The sequence below is a fragment of the Merops nubicus genome, unplaced genomic scaffold (genome assembly GCF_000691845.1).
Source record: "Merops nubicus isolate BGI_N331 unplaced genomic scaffold, ASM69184v1 scaffold18173, whole genome shotgun sequence".
Classification (NCBI taxonomy): Eukaryota; Metazoa; Chordata; class Aves; order Coraciiformes; family Meropidae; genus Merops; species Merops nubicus.
In genome coordinates, this window is record NW_008601242.1 from 32,342 (window position 1) to 44,672 (window position 12,331).

At 41.1% G+C, this 12,331-nt stretch overlaps 1 protein-coding gene across 1 annotated transcript in view; it reads right to left on the reverse strand.

The window, feature by feature from the left end:
• LOC103770671 (xylosyltransferase 1-like) overlaps positions 1-11,326 on the reverse strand; it is a gene marked incomplete at its 5' end in the record, with an annotated part of 43,233 nt that extends 31,907 nt beyond the window's left edge. The window contains 2 exon segments of the mRNA XM_008937945.1: positions 10,304-10,506; positions 11,154-11,326. Coding sequence (XP_008936193.1) covers positions 10,304-10,506; positions 11,154-11,326 — 376 coding nt within the window.
• Positions 11,327-12,331: the final 1,005 nt, after the last annotated feature.

Consider the following 12,331-nt stretch of genomic DNA (forward strand, 5'->3'; position numbering starts at 1 on the left):
TAAAAGCAAAGTGAATTTGAGTAAAGCAGGTCCTTCCCGAAGCTCCTCGTGGGCCTGTCACTCCTTCTGATCCCTGAGCTGCTCAATCAACCTGTCGGAGTGCATCAATTCAAAGGGCCAGAAGGCAAAACAGGGAAAACAGGGTCAGGCTAATGGGATTTAACATTAATTCTGCATCAAGCCTGAAAAGAGGGAAGAACAGGGCCTGAGGGGTGACAGGGATAATGAACTGAAAGTTGATGGAAGGAAACTTAATTGGTTTTAACAACAGAAGGTCACATTTTGTTACCTGTATTTGGGTTGAGCAATGGTCTTAGTTTGACAGTTTGTACCAGCTGATGACCTGCCCTACTCTTCTTTGGAACTGCTGGAAGAAGTCAGCGAACAATGGAGCACTGGGATAAGGGGCACACATGTGGCAGCAAGGAGGTCTGAGTAAGAAAACTACAAAGGTAATGTATAGATCCATTTACTGATAAATGGAGCTGAAGAGTAGGGAGGGTGGGAGTCTGGTGCTTCCACTCAGCACTCTGCTCAACAGAGCTGCACCCAGTACAGCCTTATTTAACCACATGATTGGAAGAGAACCATAAAAAAAAAAAACTATAAAAAAGGCATGTGAATTTGGGTTCACAAACTTGGAGGTCCTCTAGGCACCTTGCGATGGTATCCAGCACTGGCATCTTTTGACATATCAGAGGTACTAGTTTCACATATAGAAGAAAGATCAAGGCTGTTTCAGCCTTCAGCTATAGCTCTGTAGCTGCCACCAGCAACATGACTTGAGCCCTGCAGGCAGTTTCAATACCTACATGATATCACCTACACAAAGATTTACCACTGACATCAGCCCTCATAGAGCATGCATAGCCATGGTTCCTGCGAGCCCTTGCCATGGAAACCATCTGGAAGCTACCTTGCACCTGACTGCCACTGCCCATTCTCACCTTCGAAATACAACTATCTGCTAAAATATCCTCCAAGGCTGCCCCAATTATTTAAAGCCACAATGTGACACAACCAGTTTGGCTTTATAGATCTTTTAGTCTTCAGCTCCCCCAAGAATGCATTATTGCAAGATTACTTGCTAGAAATTACTCTGGAGCAGCAATCTTTTAAACAGAGATCAACCCTGTATTTGAAAAATACTTGGCCTCAAACCAGTTCCTAATGTGGCAAAGAGTGCAAATTACACTGATGAAAGGTTAGAGATGCTTCTGCCTACAGCTGCTTCATCAAGCAGTGCTGAACGATGGATATAATTAAACCGTGTGTGGTAGAGTGGAACGTGTGTTACAATGAACCATTTAGGGTCTCATCCCCTCCAACCAGCCTGGAACTACAGGAGCCCAGTCACAAACAGCATCAATGGTATTCAGCACCGGTATCCTACTTATATAGGGTGAGATCCAGAACTGTCATATAAATGCATTGCAACTAACAGTGCTGTGCAGGACAAACAAAAATAAAGCATTTGACTAATATGGTGCAACTGTAAAATCCAGCTAGCCAGTATTTCACTAATTCTACCTGGGATTGCACAGCAAAATGTAGGTCCTGAACTTCTGCACCAGCAGGTACAGAATTCCACAATATCTCAAGATCTATAGTTTGTACTAGTTAACACCAGTCAGGATTATAAAAAGAAAAAAAAAAAGCAGGAGCTTGGGAGAATGAGCCATATTCTGCAGCACATCCCAAAGGATGAGGCATGCACAGAGGTGCCCTACTCCCCACCCAAGCTGTGCAGGACTGAACATGCACAGAGGTATTGCTTTTGGTCTACAGAGCCTCCTCTGCAGCACTTACAGACTTGTTCCCTGCAAAACAGAATAACGGCGAAGGAGTCTTCTAAGCTGCTCCCATGTAAGGGAGTGCACTGGAGGAGCTGAGTCTCATGCTTCCCACTTTTATCCTGCAACTACCGTCCCCTCCATCCCACAGCTCCTGGAACCTGTAGACTGGAGCATCAACACGTGGCATGGCCTTAGGGACTTCACTGAGTGGCAGCAGCAGGTAGACAGAGCAACGCTGGATACCTCTGTACAAATGAATACAGTATTTCCCACCAGTGCTCCCTATAAATCCCAGGGAATGAGGTAGCTGGTGGCAAACTGGTTCTTACCTTGCACCACGGTTCTGGAGAAAAAGAAGTTTCCAATGGATCAGAGTAAAGGAAAGAGGCAGTTAGGACTTTATGCTCATGCCACTCTTGCTCTGTAACCACAGTGGATTACTACTGCATTTTATTTATATAGAAGCACTTTAAAAAAATCTGTTATGTCAAAGCAGCTTTAATTCTGTTGCAAAGTATTGCATTCAAATAAGCCCTTCAGCTCATTCACATGCAGTAATCCTGGATAAAAAAAAATGTCAATGTGCATAATTTAATATCAAGACAAGACCAGAATTTACGTATAAATTGGTTGAACAATCTTTAACATCAAATACCACATAACTCTTACATTTTTAGTCCTATTTTGGAAGAAAAGAGTTCATCTATTCCTCTCCTTTTTATTTCAGTATCACCACTAAAAGATTGAATCAGAACACTTTTGCTCACCCTTTAACGTCCTTTTGGTTTGTAACTATTTAAAAGTGACTTGGGAAAGGTATAACGACACATGTTGTTGTTTCATCTTCAGTTTGAACTGCCACCAGATATTATTTTGCAGATGTTTTATTGTAAGTGGCATCCTGAAATCTAAACAAAGAAGTGTCTTAATGTCAATTTCAACAGATTTTTAATTTCCTGAGAGAATTCAGCAGGGCCACGAAGGGAGAGCACGCTTAAAATGCAGTGCTATAATAGGAGTGTTTCCCTCTTTCAGGCAGTTTTAGCTTTTGGAGTTTGATAATGATTTTACTGAACTTTCTAAAAAAAAAAAAAAACAGCTCCCAAACCCAGAGAGAGATTAAAGAGTTTCTGCTCATAAGACCCAGGCAACCACCACAAGGATGTCTTTCTCTGCAGTTTCTGTTACCCACCTCACAAATCCACACCTGGGACTTCCTCATGACCCACATCCCACTACGCTCCCAAAACTCACTGGAGCTTCTTGCCCAGGGATGCAGTTGAACAGCTGAGGACCATGGGAAGGGCTTGCCAGTATGGGATAGCCAGTGGGGAATTTTGTTAACCATGGATTTAAACTACAAGAGCCATTCTGCATGAAGGACCTTTTTTGTTTTTTTGACTTGACTGTTACTGCAGATTATTTGTCCACAAAGACAAGTTGCAAGTGAAAATCAGGTTTCATAAACAGCCCTGGAGCTGCGAAGGAGAAATAACTGAGCTTCTAAGATTCCTCTTACTGCTCAATGTCTTCCTCAGCCCCAACACATCAGTTATCCTTACAAAAATACTATTCTAGATACTATTCTAGCATCCTGAAGACAAAAGACATAACTGTGTTGCCTAAGAAGCAATGGTGCATGTTATCACAACATTTGTACTGTTATTTTTTTATAGTTCACACTGAATAGTAACCACTGAAGACTCACAACTAACTCTCTTTTAGTAAATAAGACTTTTTTCTCAGTCATAAATTAAAAAAAATTAAATGAAAAAATGAAAAATAAACTGCATCCATAAAGCAAATGGTGAACAGATGAAAACCCTTTGCTCTTCTCTGGACAACCTCCCTGTGAGCAACCCCAGAGCCAAGACAGAAGAGAAGAGGGTACCAGCCAGGCAGCCCAGCAAGTGCTCAGATGCTGCAATACCCATCAAACTGTAAAGCTTGGCATCTGGGGCTTTCATCTGCCAGGCAGTCCTCTCAGTGGTCTCACACACTGGCTCAGATGCTTCAGTTTACACAGGAAGAGATGAAGGGCTGGATGTTTAGCACTGTAATCAACAAGCTAATGTGCTGCCAAGTACAAGGGTACTTTGAGTAATACCACTATTCCAAAAACGTGCTTTATGGATGCATCTTTAATCTGCATGCATTATAGAGATCCCTGGATAGCCAAACCAATTTCCAGTTTGGGGTGTGTTTATTTTGGTTGCCAGACTGAGGCTGTTATGGAGACCATTTCAGAAGTATTCAATAACCAAAAATTTACTAAGGGCTGCAGATATCACAGTTCCTCAAAAGCTGCTTTACAGCCTTAAATCCAGGAGAGGAGGTGGAGAAAGAGCAACCTCAGCTGCTTTTGCTGCACAGAGAAAAGGTGAGTCTCCCATCACTGACATTTGCCAGGTTGAAGAAGATACTGTGTTAACACCAGATGTAAATAAAACTCCTAAGCCACAATAATTTCAACATTTCACCACACCCATTTGTGACCCTGTGCAAAAACACTACTTTTCCAACCACTGATAAGCCAACAGTAAAACAGAAAAGTGGGATAGCAAACCAGAAAGATAACCTTGAAAATGTCTATAAATATCAAGCAAATGTTCTGGCAAAGTAAAGGAAGAGGAAGAGAAAAGGTTATTTGAGGGATTTAAGAAAGAAGCACATCTGAAATTCTCTGAGAATGCAGATTCAAGAAAAACACTGATAAAGTTTCTTTTTGGACAGGAAAAAAGATTCCCTATGAAGCATTAAGAGCGGATTGACATCTGGCTTGCCAGATAAAGATATTCTGAGCAAACAAAACCACATACAATGTCAGTGACAACACTGAGATAAAAACCTCAGGCACTGGCATCTGAACAGATGTCGTACTGCAAAAGCTACCTGTGCTGCACTCCCATCTAGATGTATACATGGTTTACAAGGGCTTCAGTTCAGGCTAACATTCAAAAGGGCACATTAAAGAATGCTGTATTATTTGCCTAGTGCCTGATACAGTATTCTAGTGGAAAGGCCTGAATTTCTTTGCAACAGGTGGCTTTGCATAGGGTATAAGGTCAAACTCAGCCCTGCTAAGTCAGTATCCTTTATACAGGCTTTCATGTCCAGGACCAGCGTATGTACTGCCAGGAAGGAAACATCTGCAAGAGACAGCTCTTTAGTCTGAATCTCAGTGAGACAGAGAATTGTTAAATTAAGTCATCAAATTGATGAGAAGTCAGAGAGAGCGGAGAGGGGGAGAGGGGGAGAGGGAGGAACTGCCTTTTGAACCAATGGTCTTGGTGCTCCTATTTGCACAGCTTCCACCAGTCCTGCTGGCTGTGGGATTTCTAAGTTCATAACCATCAAGAGGGCACAACTGGGTCTCAGACATTTCTCATAAAGCCAGAGTGCCGTGTGTGAAAGCCAAGTTCTTTGTTTCAGTTTCAAGAAGAGCTCGGCCTGCATTTCCAATATTGCACGTCAAGCCTACTCATTGCAAAAGCTGAAGAGTTTTGCAAAAGCAGATGGACAACTGGAGTCTGGTTTACTCACTCCATGCAAACTGTGTTCTCTCACTTTTTTCTCCTAGTCATCTGCTTCAAAGTTTCTGTCATCTGGTCATCTATCCAGGTGAAATCTGGCCAGGTCATGGTAAATTTCAGAGTAAAAATAATTTCCGGTGTAGTTTATATAGAGTGGTAGTCACCCATGTTTTACAGGGGATGAATCTGGCTGAAACAAGGAAGTTGGTGTTCTCCCAGGTAGTTCTGGCACCTGAAAAATAACTTGAAAAAGTACTGAAGGCTTTTTCCCAAAGGCTGAACTTCTTTCTATAACCGCTTAGTTATAGTAATTTCCACCTGCCATCAGAATGAAGACCTGAGGACCTATTCTCTCTACTCCCTTCTTTTCATTCTTGACAAACACTTTGCTGCCCAGGGACTTCACTCAGAAGTCAGTGCTTTGGTTTTGTACTAATACTTCATCTGGCTGACTGCAGAGAATAATTTTAAATAATTAATTTTCCACACAACCATTTTGTCTTCAGTTTCCTTTCTTGATATCCAAGGGCAGCAGCCCTGGTACAGCCCCAGTGCGGGACCTGGCCATCTAAGTTATTAGAGATAAAAGCAATGGAGACAACAGATGAGATAAAAGACAGCTTTCTCAGTACTAGGCTGTCTACCACATTTAGATTTGGCAGGAGTTCAAATAAAATTGTTGATTTTGGGTGGCTACTAACAATACTTTTAAAGAGCTGCTTGGACTGGAAACATCAACCTGAGAAAAAGGTTTACCTACTTCAAAGGACATGCCTCAAGTTTCTAAAAGAGCATTTAAAACTTTAGAAGAATATTGCTATTTAGCATTAACAATGTTACCCTGACTATCAGAGGACAACACGATGAAACAAGAGCACGTCAGTCAATAGTTCCTTGCTAGCTCATTTTTCTTTATTTCTGAGGGTGATTCTGACTGACAAAGATGATCTCCATAAACTACACCAAATTGTCACCTGACTGAACCATCACAACACATGGATTTTATGGAAAATATAGCTATACAACCTTTATCCTCCAATAGTGACAAACAGCAAAATACAAGTAGTTTCACTAGGTTTCTTTTCAGCTCCTTTGTTACAGCCAATTGCTTATAATTGACAATACAGTTGAATCTGTATTCCTGGCTCCGACAATAAACCACTCTATATTTTTACTATTCTGAAGCACTCTCTAAGCTTCTGCTAATAATTTTGTTTGACCTTTATTAAACACCAAGAACTAACTGGCAATTAGACTGGGTGATCGAGGCTCAGTGATTTATTGTAAATTATAAATAGTTCAAATGTTTCATTATGTTTGTTCTTCATACAAGGTTTGTGGCCAGGTAAGCACCGAGATGACATTCACTGTTAAATGAGCTCATTAAACTTCTTAATTTAAGTGGTGCAACACTTCACCTGCCACATTATTCAAGGACTCCTGTAATGCACATTAAACATTCAGCATCAATAGATGCTCTACCATAGTTCACCTTGTTGGGAATGAAATTTCAGTCACTGAACACAAGGTTGACTACTTGATGCTGTTTGTCAGAGACTATAAATAATGCAAATAGATACCTGTGTAAAGTAAGAGGTTAAAGACATCAATAGCTTTCCCACAGAATTTTGAAAGAGGCTATCAAAAGACTAAATCAGGAGAAAATGCCACTAAATTTAAAGAACTTAAGGAAAAGGAAGGAAGATGTTGGTTTCTTTCCTTTCTATATGAATGCAAGTACTGTAAGAGATGATCTCTAGACAACCCTGAAGGCATGTGCCCTTTTTTTATTCACAACCAAACAAAAGGAGAGGCAATTGCACAACCTCCAACCTCAGAGACACTTGTAGAGGTTTGGTTTTGGTCATTTCATCCCTCGTTATCCTGATGAGAATGTTTAATGGAGCTGAATGGAGTCAAGGTTGGACAATGCACCACATCATTTCACTTAGGCCAATAAATAGCATATTGCCTCATGACTAAACACAGCATTTTTGTTGGAGGCACCTTTACATCCAGACTCTGTTTGCCAGTGATTTTGACTTCAGTAACAACTAGAAGCACAAAGATTAGAATCTCTTTTGCGCTAGGTGCTGCATCTACAAACTCCATTCCACAAACCAGACATTAAGGCATGAGGAAGAGTAATAGGGGTATCTGAATTTTCCTGGCTTGCATATGTTTTATATTACACATTTTTAATTGTTTCCCTCCTAAAATGAATGGTTCTAATATACTTTTTTTTTTTTTTCCCCTGCCTTTATATAGCATAATCCTCGATAACTGCTTCTAGACATCTCTTCTGACAGATGAAGGACTCCTAGCAATTGCAATGTAGCCTGTGAACACACCAGACTTCTCTCTGGACAGATTTAGGCTCCATCATATAGTATTATGAATACTCACATACTGAACGTGTTTTTCTGACTTATAAGGCTGGATTAGCCTTTATTATCAAAAGAGAAGTAGTAAAGGTTTCATCATTACAGATGGAATGGCAGATGGGAAGTGAAAGCTTAATGTGAAGCAGCTCTGGATAAAAACTATTAATCCACAAAATTCATATGTTCTTACACAGAAAACCCTAGCAAAAACCATGGCAATATGACTAACCAGTGAGAGAAGTGTAAACTGCCCCTAGCCCATTAGCTGATAAATGAGGTCTGAAAGAAGTAAAAAAACTCCTCAAACATCCTATTTACTATTTCCTAGAAAAACAATCAGCTCTCTAGGAGGTATGCAGAGAGGTAACACCTTCCTAAAGATTATAAAGAATATTAATTTATAGTATCTCCAGTGTGAAAATGAAATGGATTCATATATATATTTGATGAGATAAGATTTTCCAGCATTTGTAGCTATAATATTCCATATTCAAAAGAATTTAGCAGTACCTAGAAGTCACTGTCATTAAAGCTGTAACACTGAAAAGGGTTTTTTACTCTTTGTTGGTGTGCATGGTGTGAAGGGGAAGCACATCTCCCTCAGTTCTGGTAAGAGAATACTTGGACAGAAAGGAAAGTGAGCAGCTCAGACGCCTGCCCGGCTGCCGAGAGCTCTGGGCAGCTCTGCCAGCAGCTGCAATGCAGGAGCACAACCTGCAGGAGTTTGCCCCCGAAGACACCGGTGCCTGGAATTTTTCCAGCTGAATGGCACATCTTGAGAGTTTGAATGAGTGGAAGATACCCAGCGTTATTACAAAGAATCCGTTAACACCAAACTGACTACAGTCTACTCAACAAATCCTATGATTATTTACGGCCACGCCTATAAGGGACAATCCTATTTGGCCTTGTGGTTTAACATGTTCCACAGGGAACTAAGAACAGTTGAGATCACCACGGGTAATGGCCTCACCATTATACGATGTTTAGGGTGGACTTAACACCACAGAACAATAACTGGATACATCTGCTGGAACAAGTCTATAATTTATCTTACTTGATTCAAAGTGCCATCACCTACATCTTCCTTTATGGCCTTGCATTATTCTACCTTTTATCATCAGTGCAGCATTCCTCACCAGGACAGTGAATGACAAGGCATAAGAAGCTAGCTCTTCCCCAAACTCTAGGAATATACAGAGAGCTACATACTCTTTCTTACAAGCAAGGCAGTATGTTGAAATTGTTAGGTCTCTTCCTGTTGGACACCCGAAGTGTTGTAAATCAGATGCAACATGAAATATCATGATTTATTAATTCAAATCCCTGTGCTCCAATAGAAATTCAATATCTGTGACTCCTGTGCTCTTCCAAAAATGCGGTGCATTTCACTGACAATGATTAGAAATGGGCACCAGCAATAAAACCTTTTGTCAGTTCTCACAAAATCCTTCCCAGCGCAAATACTCATGGCTTTTTTCATTTTGTAGTTCATTGGGGAGTTCTGAGTAGCAGCTTCAGGAAGGGACCCATACTTTGAGAGAAATCTTGCAGAAACCTAATCAGTGAAAGGCAGTGAAAGCATCTAATGTATTTCTTTTCTACGAGTATTAAAAGCGTATTATGTCATCACTTGTCAGAAAATCACCCAAGAAAGTTACTTCCCCTTTCATCGATTCATTGCAACACACAGGGAAACAGAAGTCACAAGGAGAATTTCCTCTCTTCTTGTTAATTCTTGTAGCCTAAACTCAGCAATTTAAGGACACTTGGTTTGGGGACAGTTAGGTCTTTTGGATTTTGTTTTGTTTGTTTGTTGTTCTGGGTGTTGTTTTTTTTTTTTTAACGGACTATCTGCTTTTGCACTATGTAGTAAATCTTATAGAATACAGCTGTGGGGCTTGGGTTATGTAAATCCAGAAAGAATGTCACTTCACTTAAAATCACAAGCCTTGTCATGTGGTGGCATTCATGTGAAGTTCTTTGCCTGATGCCATCTGAATAAAGATATTCAGGCAATGTTTGGTGCTGAAGGTATAACTGACTCCTAGAAACTTATTTGTCACTTCAACTGTCATTATCCTCTGCAGAAAAAAATACTAAAAAAAGAAAGAAGAGAAATTACCTTCACTGAATCTATATTGAAACCTTCAGCACTTTCTGAGACATCAGACCAAACCGCTGGTGAGAGCCCTGGGAAGAAGGGATGTCTCCATGCCTGGGGTTTGCTCACTGAGCATCAGTACTTCCTGCTACTTTACTCAATCCTCTCTTGCAGGTGCCCCTTGCTGGAAATAATGACTAAATAGAGCAGGCTGTGCTTCTTCAGTAAAAGCAGAGAACCTGTGCTGTGAGCCTGCTCACAGCCACGGGCTCTCCGAGGTAAGCAGCAGACACACAGGGTAAGGTGACTGTCTCCTTGGCTAACATGTGGCTGTCAGACACCAACCTTATCAAGAGGAGTCTTCTGCTGTAAGACAGAAGAATCTCTAACCCCTGCTTCTCACAGCACAGCATGGACATGTCACCTCTTATATCCTTCAGTACGTACTTCCTCTAGGAACAGAACATGTTAAAATACTCATTGTACCTGATTGGGTAGTCGGCAGCACTGAGGTTAATGAAGAAATCCCATGGCCAGTCATTCATCTCCATTAAGTCCCTCATGGTCTGCAGGTAGGTGGACAGAAGACTTGCTCCTCCCCAAATAGTTGCCATTCTCCAAGAAGTGACTCTCACATTTGGGTACTGGTTGGCAAACTGGAGTACTTGCCGGTGCAAGTAATTGGATCTCTTTACAGGAGAAAAAAGTAATACGTTCAAGTTACTCTGCCCAGAATTGTCCCTCCCTGCATTCATTAACCATCGATTCCACTTCTTGACTCACCGAGTGTTGCCATTGCTTTGCCTTCACTTACTATGGTGCACAGTCTTTTTCTGCTAAGTGCTAGTTTGGCAATGTATAGATCCCTGTTTAATTCTTTTTATTACAACTACAATAATCACTAATAAGTGTAACTAGCTCTTATTTATCATTGGTCATCAGTAGATCCCAAAGGGCTTTTGTAAAGGAGGTGACTGTTACTACCTCCCCGTTTGACAGTGTGAAGTAACACAGCTTGCCCAAGGCACCTCGGCTCAGCTCTCCATCCAGTGGGTCGCCACTGTCAGCCTGCATCAACTCATCAATTACTGTTAACTAAATGTACAACAGAGAGACACAAAGAGATACTCGTAGACATATAAGGAGAAATAAGGGCTGTTAAACAGAGAAAATCACAAGAAAGAAAAAAAAAATAGAGGCTCCAAACATAACAGATGGAGAGAGACAAAAAGTGACATGCATTCTGTGAAGCAGAGGTAAAGAGAAGATGAAGATGACAAAGATGGGTAAACTGACAGATGGCAAGACAGGCAATTTATAACCAGTGATATATTACCTTGTCAACATGAATGTAATAAAAATGGTCTTTATGGTAAATAGCCTTAAACATGCGTTGGAGCTGCCGAGAAGCTCTGCCATGAACAACCAAGACAAATGCGATCCTGACTGGGTTGGCTGGCATGTATTCTACGGAGTCCTCATCCCACTGTACATTGTTGTTGGCTTTTCCTGTTCAAAAACAAAACACAGGACATCTCTGAGTGTATCCACAGGGCAGGGATGCAGACAGCAGTACACAGTTCATCTTGGCTCTTTCTTTAAAGCAGTTTCTAAGGAGAAGTGAGAGCTGAGGAGGGGTGCCAGCCTGTGTGCCACCAAGACGGTGCCTCTCTCCTCCATCTCTGTACAGGGTCATCACCCTATGGGCAGTAGCTCTGCCAGCCTTCCCCCTGCAGCCGTGCCTGTGTGCCTCAACCTGCACAAGGCTGCATGAACACAGACTTAAGCGTTTGAGTCGGACCAAGCTCTATCTGGGTACACACTTCTCCATCTTCAAAGGAATCACCTCATTGTTTCTAAGCAGTGTTCAAAGTGTTCCAAAAATACCAAGGCCAACTTCTCCTCTGCTCCCCCAGAAAAGAAACCGTTTGTTTATCAAAGGATGCTGGTCTCCTATCAGCACAGCTCTGCTGAGAAGTTGGTGAAACTGCTTCTAAGAGCTGCTGAGGGTTATCTCAACTGATAGCATTTATTTGTAAGAGCAGATGTATCCTGAAACTTTTAAACATAGGCAGGCAACCTGCACATCTTCATTTCTTCATGCAGGAGAGGGGCTCTTGCAATCCTATTTAAAATTAATGTTCATTTTTATTTTAATGGAGGAATTTCTGGTCTCCATTTTCTAAAGTAAACACTGCAGTGCAAGGTTAAGACAGGATGTACTGATTAACTGAAGAGCTAGAGGGACATTTTTACTTAGGAATTTAAAGTACTTTGGTTTTGGTTTGTGTAACAGCTCTTTAATGTGAAAACCCAAACAGAACTTAAGAAAAATACAATTTTATGCCAAAACTGACAATCACTCTTCAATTAAACAATCTCATGAGTGCTCTAAGCTTTTAAGGACCTTTCTCAATAAAAATGATTTAGGGAGAACCTGAAACTTTGAATATAAGCCGACCAAGGAAAGAAAGTGCCTCAAAGATCAAAAACCAAAGATCACTCCCCCATACA